Raw genomic sequence first — 21,237 nt, 5'->3', positions numbered from 1 at the left:
GTCAGGAGGTAAGCAAGCTCTTCTAAAAACTGACCGCTATAGACTAGTTTCTTATGACATAAGGTATAAAGGCCTGTTTAGATTATGCGAGTAATTGACATAAAACATTCATAAAACTTAACTTGAATGGCAAAATTTCATCAAATGTTTCAATAATTGAATTGTTAGGCATAAAAAATATAAAATAAAAAGGAAAAAGCAAAACAACGCTGGTTAAACTGGTTAGCATTAGCTGCCTGACTATCAAATTTCTATATTACCAGCCATTTAACAATAGCAGTGTATGTTGGACTAACAAGATTTACGATATCCTTTAAAAATATTGGGTATTTGAAAGAAGTCTCGTGCTCACCAAGGCTGCACTTATTTGATAAAAAATACAGCAAAAACAGCACTATTGGGAAATATTAAAATTCAAAATAACTGATTTATTCCTATGATGGAAAAACTGAATTTCCAGCATCATTACTCCATTTGGTGTCACGATTCTTCAGATATCATTCTAAAATGATGATTTGGTGCTCGAGAAACACTTCTTATTATTATCAATGTTGAAAACAGCTTAACATTTTTGTGGAATCAGATTTTTTTGGATTCTTTGTTTAAAAGTTGAAAAGAACAGCATTTATTTGAAATAGAATTGTAATATTATAAATATCTTTACTGTCACTTTTAATCAATTGAATGCATCCTTGCTGAATAAAAGAAAAGTACAAATATTACTGGCCAAAACTTTGAACGGTAGTGTTTATAGGTGTGTCCAGTGCTAGCCAAGCACCTGCCATTGTAGTCAAAAGCAATGTGCAAAATATATTGACTTTTTCATCTGATGGGACATTACCTTCCATGTTGCTGTGTTTCTCCTGAAATAGGCGAACATTCGTGTAAACCAGTTATAGATCTCGTTTAGAGTCAGCTGTCGGTCAGGGGCTTCCAGAATGGCCTGGTGAATAAAGTGAAGAGAGAGCGGAAGAGAGAGTGTGAGCAGGTGTCAAGAGGTGATTCAAATGGCTGTTATTAGTGAGACATTAGCTGATGGACTGTTTCCAGACGGGCAGGCAGTGCATTATGGATAGTGCCACACGTTTCAGCATGACTGACACCGAGCTAAGAGATGCACATAAATCCTTAGTTACCAGCACAAACCTTTGAACTCTGCTAAAGTGCACTGGAGCACAGAGCGCACGGTCCAGATTTCTACAGGCCGACTTACGTGTCGTATGAGGGAGGCGTAGGTGAATGGAGGCCTGACGTCAGCATTTTTGTAGAATTCACAATTCTGTGCAAGTTCTGTAACAGATCAAATCCGCCATAATTATTTCATATATACTTCAGGTGTTGTAGAAATCGGTACGTAGAGTGTGATGAGTTGTAGTTTGTGCGTTTGGGACACTGACCTGAAGCGATGGGGGTGCAGAACTTGTCGGAGTTGCGCCGACGGATGGGTCCGACTCCATGCAGGCTGGAGGAGCTGATGACGGAGGGTCCCTGCCTCATGGGGGTGATGGGAGTGGCGGCAGATGTGGGGGGATGAGGCAAGCCCTCAGGAAACCCCTCACTTTCTCTTTTTGACAGCGACATGCTAGAGGCCAGGTTCAGCTAGACAAGAAAGAAAAGAAACTTTATTAACAATAAAAATAACCAATTATATATCATACACTACATAAAAAAAATGAGGTCCAGGGTCAGGATTAAGCTGGTTAGCATTAGCTGGCTAGCAGGTTTCAATATAACCAGCCATTTAAAACTAACAATATATTTTGACATTTTTTGCAAGCAACATATAAATCACAACATGCACGGTACCATTCAAAAGTTTGGGGTTAGTAAGATTTTTTTTTTAACCTGTTTTTCTGATCAAACATACAGTAAAACAGATATATTGTCAAATATTATTAACATTTTAAATAAGTGTTTTCTATTTTAGTACATTTCAAAATGTAATTTTTTCCATTCGTATGATGATTTGGTGCTCAAGAAACATTTCTTATTATTATCATAGTCAAAAACAGTTGAGCAGCTAAATATTTATATCAAGGAAACCATGAAATGTATTTTTTTCCCAGGATTATTTGATGAACAGAAAGTTTAAAAGCATTTGAAACAGCATTTCATTGATATAGAAATATTCTGCAATATTATAATCGTCTTTACAGTCAATTTTGATCAAACTGATGCTACCTTGCATTAACACTCAAAAATACTAGAAAATAGATGTCTGAATGTTTATTATCCAATTACAAGGATGTTGGCATGCCTAATAATAATAATAATAATACTACATATTATACTATAGTATTCATAATATATAATAATATGTATCTGTAGTATATATGTAATTGTGTCCAAATAATAAGGTTTTATGTGTATTAAGCGGGTAATTGTTTGAATTATTTTTTTTTGCATATACAACTTAAAGTGTGTTTTATGTTTGGGATGAGTTAATATGGCATTGTATTCAATGCATTTGCTTGTATTTTTTTGTTTTGTTTACAAAACAAAACAATGACAGTGCAAAAACACGGTCTCCCTCTATTTGGCGCACGTGAAGTCTCCTCTCAGCCTTGATTCTAATTCGCATCTTCGTGGTGTACAGTGATCTCCAGCATTGCAATTACAAACCAGGAAATATAATCATCGTCAAATTGTCATTGCTCTCCCGCTGTGAGAAGCACATCCTGCGATCCGTGCCAACACATCCATGCCAAAAGCAGTTGGCACAATGACTCCATTATAAGATGATCCTGTTCACCCGGTGAAATTCAAACAAAGCACCCCGCAAATCGTGTTTCTCAGACACACGCAGGCACAAGCGAGGCTCCTCTGTGACACAATGTCTGCAATTAAAGCCACACAAGAGGAGCAAAACAAAGCGATACATGGTAGGAGGGGGTAAAACAACAATCTGGCAACAAACAACGCTTGCGGTTACCCGCCCTCATTGTGGCCCTGCTCTGCCCAATTAGCTTCGGCGGGCACGGAGCGCTAGGAAACAGCTTTCCCCATCGCTCAGGGAGTCTTTTTCGGGGTTGCTTGTTTTGCTCTAATTAAAACCATCATGTGCACGTGTGAGCAGCGAGAGATAGAGCGAACGAGAGGAGGGGCGGGCGTAGCGGGGTTGAAGCTAATATGGCGAATTAAACAGTGCCAGCCCTCTTTTCTCTATATTCTCATTGCCACAGGAGCCAACCTGGCCCATCTCCAGTAATTAGGGGAGCAAAATGGTTTAACAGGTACTTAATTAACGCTGGAGCCGCGCCAGTCTGCTGTGCCAAACACCCAAACGATCTTAATAGCGGTCAATGCCACACACGGGTTTGAGCTTGTGCTAAGCTCCGCCCTAATGCTCACCCTTACCACTTAATGCTAATTCTCTCTCTTGATCACACTCACAATTATCATTTTTTCATTCTCTCTCTCCCTCATTCTCTTATAGGTCACTCGGCCCGGCCCGGTCGCTGTTTCCCATTACCGTCTAATGGCAGCTGATCCAGAGAATTTGTCTCCAAACAGGAGACGCGGCCTACTTTCGCCCTCCGCCTTCATTTATATCCCCTCAAATTAAGACACTCCACTTCTAATTGACAATTAATTTCAACATCTTCGTATTTTAATAAGACTCCTCATCAATCTCAGCGTGAAATATTCATTAGATTCCTAATAATTGCACAGCCAGCTGGTGGCTTGAGGGGGAAATGCATTGTGATGCCTTCATATGAAGCAGCGATGTGAATTATCTACTAAGTCCAGCCCAAAACACTCACTTTCTTTTACACCGTGACATGTAAATACAAGCGCCTTGAAGTACACAAGCGTTCTTCTAAAGTGGATGGAAGGAAAGCAGCTGAAGCTGTACAAAGAAAACTCAATCTGTAAGAGCCCATCGCAACACTTGAGTTGAAGGTGCTTAACGGCTTGCTTGAATAAATGATTTCTTACTTTCATAAGGTGCAAGAAAAAGGTGAAAAGATATGAGCATGTATACACGAATGGGGTCCGCAATGAGACTATAGAGTTTAGCCAGCTCTCCAGGAACACAATCCAAGCACACACACACAGAGAAGACGGCAGATAAGAATACAGCACTTCCTCCTTTCTCCAACAGAGAGCGCTCTTTTGTACCTCACACAGCTGATTTAATGATCATACTGTGCGCTGAACAGTTAACGTGCAAAAAAATACAGACACACACAAAACACAGGTTATCAGAGGATGTAAGAATGAGATGGTAGAAGGTAGATCATGAACTCACAGGTTGGTTGAAAGGCTTTGGCTCTGATGGACGCATGTGCAGGTGGGTCATCATGGCCTGCAAACGCTCGCTCTCTTTGGACAGCTATAGACAACACACATATACACACACACATTAGATAAAAAGAGCAACAAGCAGTTTTTACATAGACCAAATACATAAAGGTGAAGTGTTTACATTTGTCCATGTGTCCAGTTTAATATGCAGAGGCAACGATAAGTAAACCATTTGTACATTGATTTCTGCATAAATGTATTGCTATCAAAACATCCAAACAGCCTGACACGGCAATTATATTACTGTTGATAAATACAGTACAATAAATAAGATTATAAGAACACTGTAAATATTAAAAATATATTGTACAATAAAAGGTAATAAATAAAAATGAGTTAGCATATAAGCTATATAATACCTTTTTATATAAAAAAAAATGAAAATGAATAATTATATAATATATAATTTGATGCTATCCTTTTATCTTTACTTTTCAATAGCATTCAACATAAGACCTCAACTTTTCAATTAGCCAAAATATTGTCTAATTTTACTTCATTTATACATGTTGTTTTTGTTTCACACTGTTTTCATTATATGCAGCTGCTAGAGCTTTGGCAGCTCAAGTGTACAATTATTTGTCACGCCAATACAGCACATTAAAAAGTGAGTGTCGTCATAGTGTGTGCCTCTCTTGTGGGCGCCTTGAGAGGAGGCGGCAGTGACTCTAGATATTCTCTTGTGAGGATAATTTTGCATTCCGCCTGTTAACTGAGTCAGCTCACAGGGATGTTGACATGCCGTTTCACAGCTCTTGATACCTCCGGGAGAAAACAGCTCTCTCACCGTCCTTCTTCCCTCTCTTCCTCTTTTCTCTCGATTGCAGCGTCTCTTTCAGAGACACTTGCCCTGTAACCACAGTCGCCCTCGTTTGACATTCCTAACCGCCATTTAGAGGAAATGTGGAGGCAGCTGGCCCCTCTTAATCAGGGGCGACACATTATGTCAAAATGCTCCAAGACTGGCACCGTATACTTTAGTGGCACTAAAAGTGCCATTTTTTCCACACAGAAAAACAGCTCTGCACATACGAGAGACTGTAGCTATAATAATAAATTAGAATAATAATAATAATTTTCTTCTGAAGAAAAATGTTGTCATGCAAACATCATTGACGATGTCAAATTATTCTGTTTTGTTACTAGAGAATTGCTTAGGTGGGTTTAAAGGTGTTATGGGTGGTTACTAGGACGTTGCTACGGTTTCTGGATGGTTGCTAGGGTGTTTTGAGTGGCTGATATGCTATTCTGGGTTGTAAGAGAATTGCTAGGTGGTTGGCAGGGTGTTCTGGTTGGTTACAGAGCATTACTGGGTGTTTGGCAGTGTTATGGGTGGTTACAAGGGGGTTTCTAGGTGGTTTCTAAGGTGTTATCGAAGATTGCTGGCCATTGCTAAGTGGTTGCTAGGGTGTTTTTTAGAGTGGTTTTTAGGCCAATCTGGGTTTTTTACTAGAGCATGGGTGTGGGAAGCAAAAACAATGTGGGTGGGTCCTCTCTCAGAAAAAATGTACTAGAGTAGATGCCATTTACATTAAGTACAAAATTACGGAAATCACTGTATCATTGAGAGCGGTAATAGTGTAGGGGTAAGACGCATGACTTCAAGTTTTGACGCAAATCGACCTGAGGTTCGAGTCCGCCTTTTGCCGAACTCACTCTACTCCCTTTTCCCATCACATATCAGATCGGAAAGGCATTTATTTTCAATAAAAATGATAAAATATTAGAAACGTGTAATAAAGCGTCTAACATGTTTAATAATAAGTGTTTATCAGTTAAGGGTAGGTAAACGTGCGGAATTAGAGACGATAAAAGTGAGTGAGTCCAATATCATTGATCGTAAAAAGTGGGTGGGTCTTGTGTTTTTATTGGTGTTTGGGTAGTTACTAGGGTGTTCCTAGGTTGTTAATGGATGTTGTAGGTGTTATTGGGGGGGTTGCTAAGGATTAATGGTAGGTTGCTGGGCATTGCTAGGGTTTCTCGGTGATCTCTAATGTGTTTTGAGTGAGTTGGTAGGCTATTCTGGGTTGTTACTAGAGCATTGTTAGGTCAGGTGGTTTGCTAGATGTCCTCCGTGGTCAAAAGAAAAGTCCCAATATTATCAACAGTAATAATGATGGTTGTCTTGGCAAACTCCACAACCTAATACTGGCTGTTTTTTAATGAAATATGTACTGTAAACAATATGCAGCTCTACTGTAAAAATTATCCTAAGGATGGGATTAGACTGTTGTGTTGTGCTTGTGCTCTGCGACTGTGCCCAGTGTTGCTAGAGTCATCCACAGATCTGGGCTGTTTATTCACCCATTAGCTGATATGCGTGTTTAATGAGGGACTGCCACATGCTGGTCAGCGGGGTAATAAAAACAGTGGAAAATCTGAGCTGGTGAGCTGGGAGAGACAGCAGGTTGGCGAAGAGTGGTTCTGGTCTGTCTGGGTTGGCATCGGGGCTGTTCGGGAGTTGGGGGCAGAGTAGGTGACAGGACGGAGGTAGACATGAAAGGAAATACGCTTGGACATGGACTGACTCTCTTGTCACTTCTCATCACCCCTGCATCGATCTGGACACGTGTTTAAACGCTGTTTGTGGGCCACAAAGTGAGCTCGCTGCCAGCGTGCCTGGCAGGGCAGTGTTTTTTGAACGAGCTTTGTTGTGAGGGGTTTATTTTTGGGAATGAGACGAGATGGAGAACATGAAAGGGAGGTGGTGTGGAAAGAAAAGGGAAGCGGACCAATTACTAGGCCTGTTTGACTGGCAGTGATGATGGGAAGTAGTTCTGCCATGTAAAGCTGGAGGGTCTGAAGTGCCCGTCTCAATGTAAGCCCGTCCAGGAGACATGCTTTTTTTTTAAGGTTGTTGACTAAAGCTCCAAAAGCAGAGGAATTCAACCGCTGCAGGCACGGTAAGGTTACTTGACCTGCGTTTTGGTTTGGCGTGTGCTTGAGGAGTGTGAGCAGCTCCTCCATAGCTAACGGTTTCTTTAGTGCGACCTAATGTGCTTGACCGACGTCCTGTCAGTGCCTACCAATCCTAACTGTCACTAGACGCTCTTCTGACAGTCTCTGCGTCCAAACAAATTACTCGCACAGACAATAAAATCACTAAACATAGCACATTTCAGGGTTATAAACAGTTACAACACTGAAATGACACGTTTGAACATTCTCTCTTACATTGAAAATTCCTCCAAATTCTTCTTAAATTAAATACAATTAAAAATTACAATATCCTGATAGTTCTGGAGTTTTTCAAACACTCCCTTTATTTACAATAATTCTGTTTACACAACATCTACCTTTTATCTTAGTCTTTTTTTATTAATTTAACTTTCATTATTTATTATTACTGTTTTAAATGTCAATTAACTGTGACATTTGTTTACACTGTTAATTTAAATGTTATTGTTTAAATTATTTAAGAATGTAATTCATTTAATCATTTACATACAATAATAATTTAAGTGGCAGGACAACCACAATTGTAATCTCGGTTATTTTTCTGATGAATTATGCTGCCCTATTAAAAAACAAAACAATACAACAAACAAACACTGAGCTGATTAGAAAAAAGGTCTGTAATTTGCACTAAGGCCGGCATTAGAAGAGTGGAGCAACGCACAGAGGAAGTCTCAAGCAATTCCCATGTCCAGCCCTCTCATTAGAGATGACACCACGTATATATGCGCACGACAGGCAGCCCATGGTGCTTGCCGAGAGTCCACGGCAGGAGGGATGAGAGAGGTGCTGGGAAACCCTCTAATTGGGATCCATCAAAGGCAGATATTCTGGCCTCCTCTCTCGCACCCGCACTCTACATCACTCTTCCTATTACAAGCTCCAGTGATCTCTATCAACTTATGTGACATGTAATGGGCAGAAAATCATGCCAGCTGGGTGAGTGTGCAGTTTTGTATGTGAAATAGTAGGCTTGGAAGACCAAGTCTCGGCATCCATTAACCATATTGCTGAACACAAATTCAGGCCTTGATCTACTAAAGTTGACACTTATGACTCAATTACCTGCAACATAATTACGAGGCCAAAACGTATACACTAAACACAGTCATTTTTGATAAAGCATGCGGCAAATGCGTAAATGTAAATGAAAACACAGGAACAGAGGTAGTCAGGCGGCTTGAATATTGCTTTTGCAAGATATTTAGAGAAATGTTGATTTTGCGTTTGTGCGCGCATCACACCTGTATCTCCAGCTGTTGAACGACCTGCATCTGGACCCTGCACTGGGCCGTACTGCGATCATCCAGGGCGTGTTCACTGTTCAGGTGCCTGAGAGAGAGAGAGAAACACAAACATGTGATGACATATCCTGATACACAGTCTACTAGATCAATCCACGACCCTATCTAAACTCCCAGAGGGAGATCTGTAAGCATATTTGGACCATCTGCCACAAACCGTGTCGCTGACCTGCCTGATACAGTGCACACACACACACACACACACTGCTGTGTCTCAGCCTTTTGGGATTGCCTCGCAGTTTCTGCTGTGTATGCTAACGTGTTAACACTACATGCCCGTGCGTCTAGTCCTGACTACACACACACTTACCCAAACACAGAGGTCACTGAGCCATCAGAGATCTAGTTGCGGCGTCATGGCAAACCATGACTTCACATAAATCAAAATACAAGCACAGATAGTGCTTTATTTTTCCATTTTGGAGTAGAAATATTTAACTGAATTCTCTTGGGATCACAACGGCCCTCTCAGAGGAAACCCCTAACAATAGTGGATTTCCAGTCGAAAACACTTTTCACTAGGCGTATAAACTCAATTTCCTCTCGAAAGAAAATAAAAACAATATTAGAACATGAAAGATGCGGAAAAAGGGGTTTTCCGCTGAGGATTGTCATATGAACGAATGTACCCCTACACTGTTTGCTGAAAGTCTACTTTGCAAATAGTTTTATTTATTGTCTAACCGTGTTTACCATCACTCATCGTAAGAGATGAATATAACTTTAGACATGATTGTCTCTTGATATTAGGTCTAATCTAGTGTCCTAATGTTTCTGTTATTCAGTTGAAATGCAGCTGGAGTGGGATATTATTTTGGAAACGGGTTTTGTTTTTTTGTCAGAAAGTGCCGTAGTCCATGAACTCTGAGTGGGAGTTGAAAATGGGGGGAAAAAAACCACCTGGATATGACTTCATTTGTTTTACTCATCAAGCGCTGCCTCAGATGGGTGAGCTTTGCCCGAAGTTATTCAAGTCATGTTTTCTTTATGAAGCAATCCAAAACAAAACTCCAAAACAAAGCAAAACAAACAGATGATGCAGGAACCAAAATGAGGAAGCAAAACTGAAGAAAAAAGAAAGAACTTAAAGGGACTGTGTCAGATACGACGCCATCTGTCTCATCCCGCCCATTTTATTTACAACTTTCCCATGCTTAAAATCAGACAAATGAACCCCTGCATGCATATAAACACAATTATATATCCATATAACATCCAAACGATGATGTCATGAAGCATTTGAGCGATGATGTCATTAATCCCTCCAGGTGTAGAAGGAGGCCCTCCCAACTTCTAACCACACACCTGGTGAGGTTTAATGACTCTGAGGTCAAGGGTCAAGGAAGATATAGAAGATGAGTAGAGGAATTACAATGCTCCCTTTCTGAAAGCATTATAAAGCAAAATCTTTATGAGTATTACTTTAATTGTGCATGCTCATTTCTCCTATAATGAAAAATGTATATTCTTTTTGAGATTTGCTAAAGATTACAATGAACAGTTTTATTAAAAATGAAATTTTTTAAAGTTGTATTATATATGAGCATTAGTTGATGGCAAAGGTAATCCGAGAAATAGGAGAAATGAACATTCGATTAAAATAACGTTTTATCATTCTCTACCCCATTTCTCATACTGTACATTATACAGGGAGTGCAGAATTATTAGGCACGTTGATTTTCTGATCATATTTTTTTTTCCAGGCACATTTGACCAATTCCAAACCACAGTAATCCTAATAACTACTATTGATTTAGTATTTAATAATGTATAAGTGATATATAATTGTTCATGAAGGCTGGAAATGAAAATCACCTTATATTCAGGTGTGCAGAATTATTAGGCATGTTTTCTTTTACAGATAAATTGAGCCAAAAAAGAGATTTAACTCCGACTGAAAAGTCAAAAAGTATTAAATGCCCATGAGAAGGATGCAATACTAATGCAATACTAGACATTGCAGTTAAGGCATGACCATTGGACAGTGAAATGCTCTTTGGGTCAGCAGGGTCAGACAAAAACATGTGGCGGAGAAAAGACACCTGTTAACTGCAAAAGAATGAAGAATTAAGGTGAAGAATTAAGGGTGAAACCATCAGGAACCCTTTAGTCTCCAGCGCCACCATTTTCCAGAGCTGCAACCTACCTGGAGTCTCCAGAAGTGCAAGGTGTCAGGATCTCAGAGACTTCAGTTAGGTAAAGAATCCTAAAAAATGACCCCCACTAAATAAGAATCACAAGCTGAAGTGTTGTAAAATACATGAAGAAGGTTTTTTTATAGGCTTTATGGACAGATAGGTTGAGAGTGACTCTTGAAGGACCAGCTCCTCATCCTCTAGTACCACTGTTTGAAGAATTCATCTTCCAGAATCTGGCAGTACTTTTTGGGAGTTCATTTTAGTTCATCCTGAAGTCCGTTTTGCAGAGATGGACTAAAAATGAACTCCCAAAACGTACTGCCAGATTCTGGAAGATGAATTCTTCAAACAGTGGTGCTAGAGGATGTGGTGCTGGTCCTTCAAGAGTCACTCTCAACCTATCAGTCCATAAAGCCTATAAAAAAACCTTCATGTATTTTACAACACTTCAGCTTGTGATTCTTATCTAGTGGGGGTCATTTTTTAGGATTCTTTACCTAACTGAAGTCTCTGAGATCCTGACACCTTGCACTTCTGGAGACTCCAGGTAGGTTGCAGCTTTGGAAAATGGTGGCGCTGGAGACTAAAGGGTTCCTGATGGTTTCACCCTTAATTCTTCACCTTAATTCTTAATTCTTTTGCAGTTAACAGGTGTCTTTTCTTCACCACCTGTTTTTGTCAGATCCTGCTGACCCAACGAGCATTTCACTGTCCAATGGTCATGCCTTAACTGCAATGTCTAGTATTGCATTAGTATTGCATCCTTCTCATGGGCATTTAATACTTTTTGACTTTTCAGTCGGAGTTAAATCTCTTTTTTGGCTCAATTTATCTGTAAAAGAAAACATGCCTAATAATTCTGCACACCTGAATATAAGGTGTTTTTCATTTCCAGCCTTCATGAACAATTATATATCACTTATACATTATTAAATACTAAATCAATAGTAGTTATTAGGATTACTGTGGTTTGGAATTGGTCAAATGTGCCTGGAAAAAAAATATGATCAGAAAATCAACGTGCCTAATAATTCTGCACTCCCTGTAATGTTGTGTATAATGCTCATGTCCCCTATTTTTGGATTACCTTTTCCATTAACTAATGCTTGCTTAAACCAAATCTTTAAATCCATTTTTCATACTGTACATTTGAATGTAAATTCACTTGTAGCAGTTCACTCGACTGATTTTAGCTTTCAATGTTTAATTTATTCAGACATTAAGTTATCAGATATTAAGCACAACATTGGTGCAGCCAATCTCATCCGACACCTTCATTCGTGAGGGAATTCCTGCATTTTTCAGAACTCTCTTCATTGGCGTGGGTGGCCCATGAGTGAAGTTCCCTGCACGGCGGGAGAGCGACAAACGGAAGTGTGTGTGAGCGGCAGGATCTTAACCTTCGCAATACACACTCAATGTGATCCCGGCCTGCTTTATCTCCCTGACACCCTCCGCATGACAACCGTTTTGAGTGTCCGACTGTAGGAAAAGAGGGGTACGCATTCGTTCTCTCATGAGAAATTAAACAAAAACAATGATGTCACCCACTCGACTAATCCAGGCGCAGATAGACATTTTTTCCCCGCAAGCACATGATGATAATAACAAAAACATGATCTCATCTTACTCTCCCTTCCCCAGCCCCCCACCTCTCTCCCTTTTTCTGAATAAAGGAACAGACCACAAATTTTATGGCTCATAATAAACAGTAGCAGCGTTTTTCCGAGAGACCCGACAATGAGGCAGTGTTTACTCCCTGCACCCCAACAGGGATTTGAGGAGCATTTACAACGGTCACAGAAAAAACAGTCACAATCCAGCCCGACAAAGGGCTTGAGTATTCTAACACATGTCGTCCTGGCATGCCAGAGAAAATTGAACATCATTAAAGAGCTCAAGACGGGAGTGTGTGAGATAGAGAGAGAGAGAGAGAGAGAGAGAGAGAGAGAGAGAGAGAGAGAGAGAGAGAGAGAGAGAGAGAGAGAGAGACAGGATGAAGATTAAGAGTGAATGAATGTTTTATTCTCACACCACTCTAGTCAGAGAAAAATAAAAAACTGAGATTTCATCTGATATCATGTCCAGATGAAACTGAAAGACGTTTTAAAGCATTTTCTGAACTGATTTTGAGGGGAATTCTCTGAAATGGATTTAAAAAGTTGTTAAATGGTGTTAAACAGAGATGAGCGTGACTGTTCACACAGGGCATGTTTTATGTGTTTAACTATACTGCTTTTTAATATAGTTTTGTACAAGATAGATGTCTCTGATCGTTGCACTGTCTCAGTGTTTCTTCTGTGTCTTGTGCATGAGTACCATAAGATGCTCAGCCAACTCAAAACAGGTTCCTCTTCAAGGTCAGTTTTTAAGACACTGGACCAATCAGAATAATCAGTGGGCGGGGCAAGCATCAGTAGCATGTATACAGTAGTAACTGTTAATTATTTGTCACCCATACCTTAGAAGAGAGACTTAGTCATGGTCAGAATGACACTTGCCTATTTGATAATAAACATTTATGCATTTGGCAGACGCTCTTATCCAAAGCGACTTAAGGCAAACAGTTCATGCAATCGATGATATACTTAAAATATAATAAATATAATATAATATATAATATAATATAATATATAACATAACATAACATAGTATAACATAACATATATCATAACATATAACAAATTTATATTATGTTATACATTAATACATTTATAATCCGTGTTTCCAAATGCAACATGTTCAGTACAATCGACTCCCTAACGGAACAGTTAAAACAGTTAAACACTTCAAAACAGTTAAGACTTAAAAACACTCTGTTCATGTTGAAAAACGTGACTGTAAAAAATATTCATCCAGCGCATGTTTAGATAGATCAACAATTAAAAAAATAGTACAAAAAGAACACATTCTGTGTGAATGTCCCCGTTATTGGAAGCTAAAAGCATTATTAAATTACCCAAAATGAACATGCATGGGGGCGAGAGATGTGTAGAGCTTTGTGAATGGCGGGCGTTCGTACAGCGGGCACCGACTCCATGTGGGCCTAATTTCCTACTATAAGTGGCAGGCAGCCAGATGGGGCTATAGAATAGACAAAAAGAACACAAGAAGAGAGAGAGAGAGAGAGAGAGAGAGAGAGCGAGACCTCTCTTCCTGTCTTTAGCGATGACTAAAGTGTTCTGACTAGGCCAGGGTGCACGGCACTGATGGCAATATCTGTCACCCCCTCCTTTCTTATCTCATGCCCCCCCCTCTCTCTCTCCGCTTGCCCTGAGGCTATGTGAAATGAGACACCGCGCAACCAAACAACAGCTTTACTCTTAAAACTTTCCCAGACTCTCCGGCTCTTTGATGTGCATGTCAGCGACTATCATACGTGCTTCCCTCTCCCGCCCGCGTGCACCGAGCACGCTCTTCACCCCCGTCACCAGGGACGACCGGAGGAAATTTACATACACATCTTTCCGGCTTGTCAATACAGCAGTCCCCTCGAGGAAGCGCAGCCCTGGAGTCAAAAGATGATGCGAGGGCTAAATAAATAAAAACACGAGGATGTGACCGCCACTCATTAACGGACAAGAACGCCCGACTACTGTAAGAGATGGAGCTGACCTGCTGGATATCAAAGGAGGTGTTCAAGGGAGAGGAAGAGAAAATAAATAGCAGTTGCGTTGCGAGCCTCGAGCCCGCTGAGGCCACAGCAATGGCTGGCTCGCACCCCTGTGACAGGCGGACATGTCAGGACTTTCCACTGTGAAGTCTCATTATTTTAACACACAGAGACAATGGGACTGTTTACATCGCCTTCCCTGTCTGATCTCTTCCTCTCTTTATCTCCTCTCGCCCCCCCCCCCACCCCTCCAAGCATCCCTAAAGACCCCAAACTGGCAAACACACGCGCAAAGAAAAAGAGATGGCGAGAAGAAAGAAGATTGGGAAAAGGGAGATAGAGGAGAGGAGGGAGACTCTTTTTGATGTCTTTGCTTGTATCCAAGAAACAAAGGCTTCTAATTGTAAATGAGCTAATTAAGTATACCACTAACGAAGCGTGAAAACAATTTGTTTGACCCAGCAGTGGAGCGCTCAAGAATGGAGAGGGAGAATTATGGGAGTGGGGAGCTAATCGGCCTCTGACAGCATTGAAGAGTTGCAGGTAGCTACCTGATCAGACACACACACACACAGCGCATACCACACCACACACACACTGTTCCTCTTGACCGCAGGACAGGTCAACAAGAAAAGAACCGGACATCTGTCTCTATGGTTACTAGCAGGGAATGTGTAAACTAGTTTCCTGTGCAAAAGTATTAAGCTGAACCTTTGGGAAAAAGTGTTGTGAAAGCCATAAAGTTCAATTATGGAGTTATTTCACGCTGCTCACATTTGAATTCAGAAATGAACAGGCTCAAAAATTTAAACTAAATTAATCAATTAAAAAAAATGTTACTTCAAAAAGATATTAGTATTAGTACTATTTGTATAGTAGTAGTAAAAAAAAAGTAGTATGGTCACATCAGAGATAACTTTTTTTAGGCAAAAAAATGACTGTGTACCTAGACTGTATTACAAAATAATTAATTTTTAAACTTTTATTTAGCTGTCATAATTTTATATTGTATGATAATGTTTGAAAAATTTGGGGTCAGTTTTTTTTGTGAATTTTTCACAGTTGTCTCTTATGCAAACCAAGAATTCATTGAAAACATGTAATATTGTAAAATAGTATTACGATTTAAAATAACTGTTTTGTATTTTAATATATTTTAACATGTAATGCATTTCTGTGATGCCAATGCTGAATTTTTAACAGCCATTACTGTAACCATTATTAGTAGATTATTATAATGATCCTTCAGAAATATATACATATATATATATTAGTGGTGGGCATAGATTAATTGTTTTAATCTAGATTAATATTACTGTAATATTGGAATTAATCTAGATTAATCTAGATTAAAATGGCTCATTTGAATTCTGCCGAAGGCATTCAGAATATGTGTAGTTTACTCGTAAGTGATCGTTTTTCTTTTTGTAGTTTGAATAATAAATAACTTCTGTCCCTTTAAGACCTGACGCACGCATGGATCCCAAACACTGTTCATGTGAGCTGGTTACGACTGTGTTAATGTTAAAACTCACCAAGATGGGCATTGAGACATTTTTTGAGTGTATTTGACCATTAATAAGATGGAAAAAGGAGCTCATTTTTGCACTTGTATGTCAGAGGCGGCTTTATTACGGTATGTGTGTGTGCCCTTCAGATGTGAGCACGAAATCTGCGGGAATTAGTAGAATTAACGTTATGTGCAATCCCACGCGAAATTCAGACCGGTCACACCAATACTAACACGCTGTCATGAAGAATAATCCAGCAGAACACCCATTCACAATGTTCAGAGGGTTAACTGGACTGAATGAGAGGAGGCGGGTGCGTGTCAACTTGCTGTCGGTCGGAGAAGAGAGGAGAGCGCAGCTGATATCGATACTGTAGAAAATGAGTATTGTATCGTTTCAGATATTTCAGTATCGATACATAGCGGAATAGCGATATTTTTGACAACACTAGTAGGCATACACACAGGTTCGAAGACTCGTTCTCTCGCCCCCTACAGTGCAATTCGGCTAGGTATACATCCGCGCTAAAATATCAAGGTGAAAGTCATTATAGCTTGCGTAGTATAGACCCAGCTCCCAACCCAACTTTGAGAATAGATTAACAGCGATATTTTTTTTATCGATAACAGTCTCATGTTAACGCAGCACGTTAATGCCGATAACGGCCCACCACTAATATATATATATATATATACATGTTTTTTTTCCAGGATTCTTTGATAACTATACAATTCTAATAAAATTATTTTAAAAAAAATTCTATTTCTCTCTATTTATAATCTTTAAGGAAAACCAAAAGGTGTGTACACATTTATAGTCTGTGACATACTACGCATTTGCTTGTAACTCTACAGAGGGCACTCTAGTTTACTCTGATTGTGTCCTCTGACTGTGAAATACCTGTCTATCAAGCGTTAGCACTCTTTTTTCATACACGAGTACAGTCCCACAGCGCTGGCGAATGTCTCACGCTCTCTTCAGCAATAACCTTGCACCCCCCACCTCCCTGTGGAATTCATTCGTCTCTTGTCTGTTCAAACATCACACCTGAACATGGCTGTCAGCCGCCCGGCTTTCTTATTGCCTTTCCTCTCATCCACACACTTACTTCAGCGCAAGAGAAGGCTTTAGTTTACAAGCGATCTGCAAGCTCATCGAAAAAAGGATGAATGCACATTGACAGAGGGAAATGCTAACAGCCAGAGACTTGTTTTGCGGGACGCAGCGGACAATGATGAATGCTCTGCAGCTCGGCTGGGGGTTTTACGCGAGTTACAAGGTTTGACGTGAATGTAGCACATGACATGCTTCTGGAGTGGATTTGATGGACAGCTGTCACTCACTTGATGAACTGGCCCATGTCCTCGCAGAGCGCCTCGCAGCCGGGCCACTTGCACTCGCCGTGTCCGTAGAGCGGGTGGGAGGCTGTGTGTTCCTCGTGGGTCGAGCTGAGAAAGAGAAACAAGATCTGGTTATTTGAACTCTAAATGATTATGTCACACTAAACTTTTACATAAGGAAAACGATTTTGTTTGAAGAAGCAGAAATTACAAACTCAATTCTTCAAAAACATCTAAACACCTGCTTGCTTAATCAAAACAACTCATTGGGGTCGATATCTTATTGCAGTTTTTTCAGGCAGTCGGCATGGTAGTCTCACACACATGCGACTAATACAAAGCAATGAAGCAATGGAAACAGTCTCGAACGTTCCCTGTCTGGGAAAGCCGATAGCTTTGAGCCAGTCCTTCAGGAAGCTTTGAACAAATGCAGTTTGAGAGGACCTGGTAAATGTAAAAAAAATACAAAAAAACAGCCGGCTTTCCATAATCGTGACTGACAGGCTTCCAATGGTAAGTGTATATCATCGTATTAGCATCTTGCACTACGACTCGGGTTCAAATGTCTCAGATGCGGCCAGGAACAACACACCGCTATCTAATTACGAACGAACGTGGATGATCTTCAGCTGTTTCTTGGTAACAACGGGAGTACGGATAAGGAGGCTGCTGATGTGCTGACAGGGCCTGCTGGTGGGGCCTGGGGATAAACGCTATGGTTTTGTTTCATTTGAGATACAGCCACTGTGCGCTCTGTGGCCGAGAAGTCTGGAACGGGTCTCTCTGGCCCGGCTTCTGTAGAGACCCATAACGGATCAACCCCGAACTCCTGCCAGCAGTCTCATCCAGCAATTTTTCATTTCGGGCCTGGCCAACCGCCACTTGCTAGCATGTAGCTTGGTTTTTTTTGCGAGGGCAGGGACCACAGAATCCTTCGTCATGTGTCTGACTGTTGCTAAGCATGGGCAGGGGGCTAAAGGGGGGGAGTGCAGCTTGTGGCGGTTGAAGGTCTGGGGAACTCTTCCCAATTCCACATCAGAGTGCTGCTTAATATAAAGCAGCTTGGTTGCAGATGAGGCCCTCCTGATGCGGCACACACATGCTCCCTCCACCTCTTCATCAGATGTGCTGGCAGTAGACGGCCCACGCAATTCAGAAGCTGCTCGAGCGCTAGACATTACAAACTACTGGCAACCACACTGTCCACATGTGCCATGCATTAGCCTCACCGCACAGTTTTTCTTCCCTTTTGAGTTGCGAGTGTGTGTGTGTTTGTGCGTAAACGTGTTAGGCCAAGTCAGGGAGAACAGTGTTAGAAGAAAACATGATGGAGGGCGTGCTTTTCTTTCTGTTTAGCCATGTCCGTGTAGCATGACAGGGTGGGGTGTGTGATAGTGCTGCTGGTGTGTGTGGATTTATTTGGCTGTATTTGTTTGGAGGGCCTCCAATGACACCGGTGTGTAAAAATGGCCATATTACATAAAAAGATCCATAGAACTGCTGCAAACATCACACTGCAGAACCATTCAAGCGAATATGAATTCTAACAACGTTAGAATAAAAATATATATTTGGTTACACTTTATTTTAAGGTGTCATTATTACAGTGTAATTATATATTTAACTCCACTTACTATAGGGTTAGGGTAGGATTCGGCTTTGAGCGAGGGTTAGTTGCATGTAATTATACATAATTTACTATGGTAAGTACATGTAACATATGTAACAAGGACACTGTTAAATAAAGTGTTAACATATAGTTTATTTTCATGATCAATTTCAGCATTTATTATTTATTTCTTTATTTAGATGTTTTTTTTTTTTATTGATTTAAGCATGTCCTGTATATGTGCATGTATAGGCTGGGCTGGCCCTGTGTGGGTTTGAAAAATTACCTTTATATAAGAACAACAGCAGTCTAAGGCGTGTTCTTATTTAGATAGCTAGGTAACCATGTGTGTACAGTATATGTGTGTGTGTGTGTGTGTTTGTTTTACTCACTGAGTGCTCTGCAGGTGAGCGCCTTTGGAATAAGGCATGAGATGCTCGTCACTGGACTCCTTGGTGAAGGACGAGATCCACTCAAAGAGTCTTGCTCTTAAAAATAGATAGAATGTATGAGTACACCACAGGAGGACAACTTCTCTCTCACACACACAGCAGCTCACCTCTCAGCTAAATTATCACAGTATACCTTCACCTACCCCACACACACACACTCACGCTAAACTGGCACAGGGGCGTCAGTCATGCTGAAGGCATGCTATGTTCTGAGGAACTCACACAAGCACCAAATATCAAATGAACCCAGGCATTTTACATCAGCTCATCAAACGGCACCTGACAGCAGAGACCTTGAAATACGACGTGTGTGACAAAAATATCTATTTATGAAATACTGTCATGTAGCAGTTGGCACTTTGAATGCTCACGATACAAAACACACGAGTAAATCCATGGCACTTTGTTTGCTTACTTTCAAAAGGCTGCCAATTTTAATTATAAACTGTGGATGCTGGTCATTTCATGTCTTTGACTCGCTATAAAAAAATATCATGTGGATAAACAAAGTATGCTTGTGAATTTTCCACTGACCTGTCTCTCTTTGGAGTGTGCACAGAGTTCTGTCCATTTGGCAAAGTATGATGGGGGATCTGAGGTGAGACCTTGGAGGCCGAGTATGAGGTAGTGTTGGAGCTGTTGGTGGTCAGATCGAGACCCTCGTGTTTCATGGCCTCCTCTGTGCTCTGAACACTGGCCACGTCCTTCCACAACTGCTGCAGGTCAGTGGGACACATGGCTGAGATAGATAGAAAGCAAGCAAGAGATTACAACAAACTATAAATCATTATGTATTACAATAAATCATACTGTCCTAAGCCATAAGCTATAATCCACAATCTCTATTGAAACACAACACTGTGAGTTGACAATCACTGAATCAACAACAGGTGCCATATGATGAAACCATGTCTAGGTAGACAGTTTTTTCAGTATGTTTATTACTTTTCCTCATTGTTGTGCTGAAAGTTATAAGCCTGGTGTTGAATGATGAGAGCTCCTCCTGAAAGCATTCAAAACCTGCGTCTCTCCTTATCACACCTCCAAAGCCACCCCCTCTCCACCTCACCACATCTTGAACGGCGGCCAGCTGGCAGCGCATCCCGCCCCAGAGATCTCAAAGTCTGGCAGTGCGCTGACATTAGTGTGGCAAGCCATAAACCACCAGGCGCACACCGCGCCACACTTCACTACGGGAGGGGGGCACACCAATGGGACTTGTTAAGTTCACGGGAGAGCAGAAGGAGGGAAACATCCCAATCTGAGGCAGCAAATGGCTAATTTCAGCGTGTTTTTGTTATCTTTCAACATCTCCGCAAATCCCCCTGGCTACCTCCATTTGTAATTATCACTGTCCCGACCGGCACTGCAACTCACTGGGTGAATTAATCTTGGCTAGATGCTCTCTTGGCATTTTTTTTTTGTTTTATTTTCCCCTCAAACTTGCTGAATTCGAGATTGTTTTCGTCTCTTGGAAAGCGGAGGGGGTCTAGGTTGGGAGGGAGATTTGAGGGTGTAAAAAAGAGAAGGGGGGAAGGGCGGCCAAGCTCGTCTGGCGCACACTGTTCCCAAAAAGCCACAGCCTGCTACGCTATCTCACATGGCAAAGACTTTATAGCAATCCAAATATTATGTCTGGTCCGCCAGCATTCTTGTCCCGGACCCCGCCAAAACAAAACTCCTCGCCTGGCCTGGCTCTCTTCACCCCCCCCCCCCGCCCCCCCGCCTCCCTCTCTTCCCAGCAGGCTCGGGGCCAGGGAAATGATGTATGGCCACACTTGCAGCTACAGGCTGTTGTTCACTAGACACAGACAACCTGACAGAGCACCAAAGGGCCACGGATGTATTTTAACCCTGCAAATAACCAAGCCAGACCGGTGGTGTGGCGCTGTTGCCGTGGATGGAGGGAGGTGTTTTTTTTTGTTGCAAGTTTCTACTTTTGTGAAAGAACAGCCAGAACATAGGAAGTGGAAGGGAGGACGCAGGGTGGAGATGGAGCGGTTTACC

General features: G+C 41.1%; 1 protein-coding gene across 3 annotated transcripts in view; it reads right to left on the bottom strand.

Moving 5' to 3' along the window:
- The window catches only part of foxp4 (forkhead box P4), a 130,646-nt gene that overhangs the window by 14,432 nt on the left and 94,977 nt on the right, over positions 1–21,237 (bottom strand). For all 3 annotated transcript variants that reach the window (XM_079844359.1, XM_079844358.1, XM_079844360.1), the window contains exons 7-14: positions 19,765–19,969; positions 19,171–19,266; positions 17,173–17,277; positions 8,508–8,595; positions 4,253–4,336; positions 1,398–1,599; positions 1,214–1,290; positions 842–943 (exon numbers count right to left, since the gene is read on the bottom strand). In XM_079844359.1, coding sequence (XP_079700485.1) covers positions 842–943; positions 1,214–1,290; positions 1,398–1,599; positions 4,253–4,336; positions 8,508–8,595; positions 17,173–17,277; positions 19,171–19,266; positions 19,765–19,969 — 959 coding nt within the window. The remainder of the gene's footprint in view (positions 1–841; positions 944–1,213; positions 1,291–1,397; positions 1,600–4,252; positions 4,337–8,507; positions 8,596–17,172; positions 17,278–19,170; positions 19,267–19,764; positions 19,970–21,237) is intronic.

Source organism: Gobio gobio, assembly GCF_949357685.1.
Source record: "Gobio gobio genome assembly, chromosome: 19".
Lineage (NCBI taxonomy): Eukaryota > Metazoa > Chordata > Actinopteri > Cypriniformes > Gobionidae > Gobio > Gobio gobio.
Note: the sequence above shows the minus strand (reverse complement) of the source record. Positions and strands in the feature narration are given on the sequence as shown.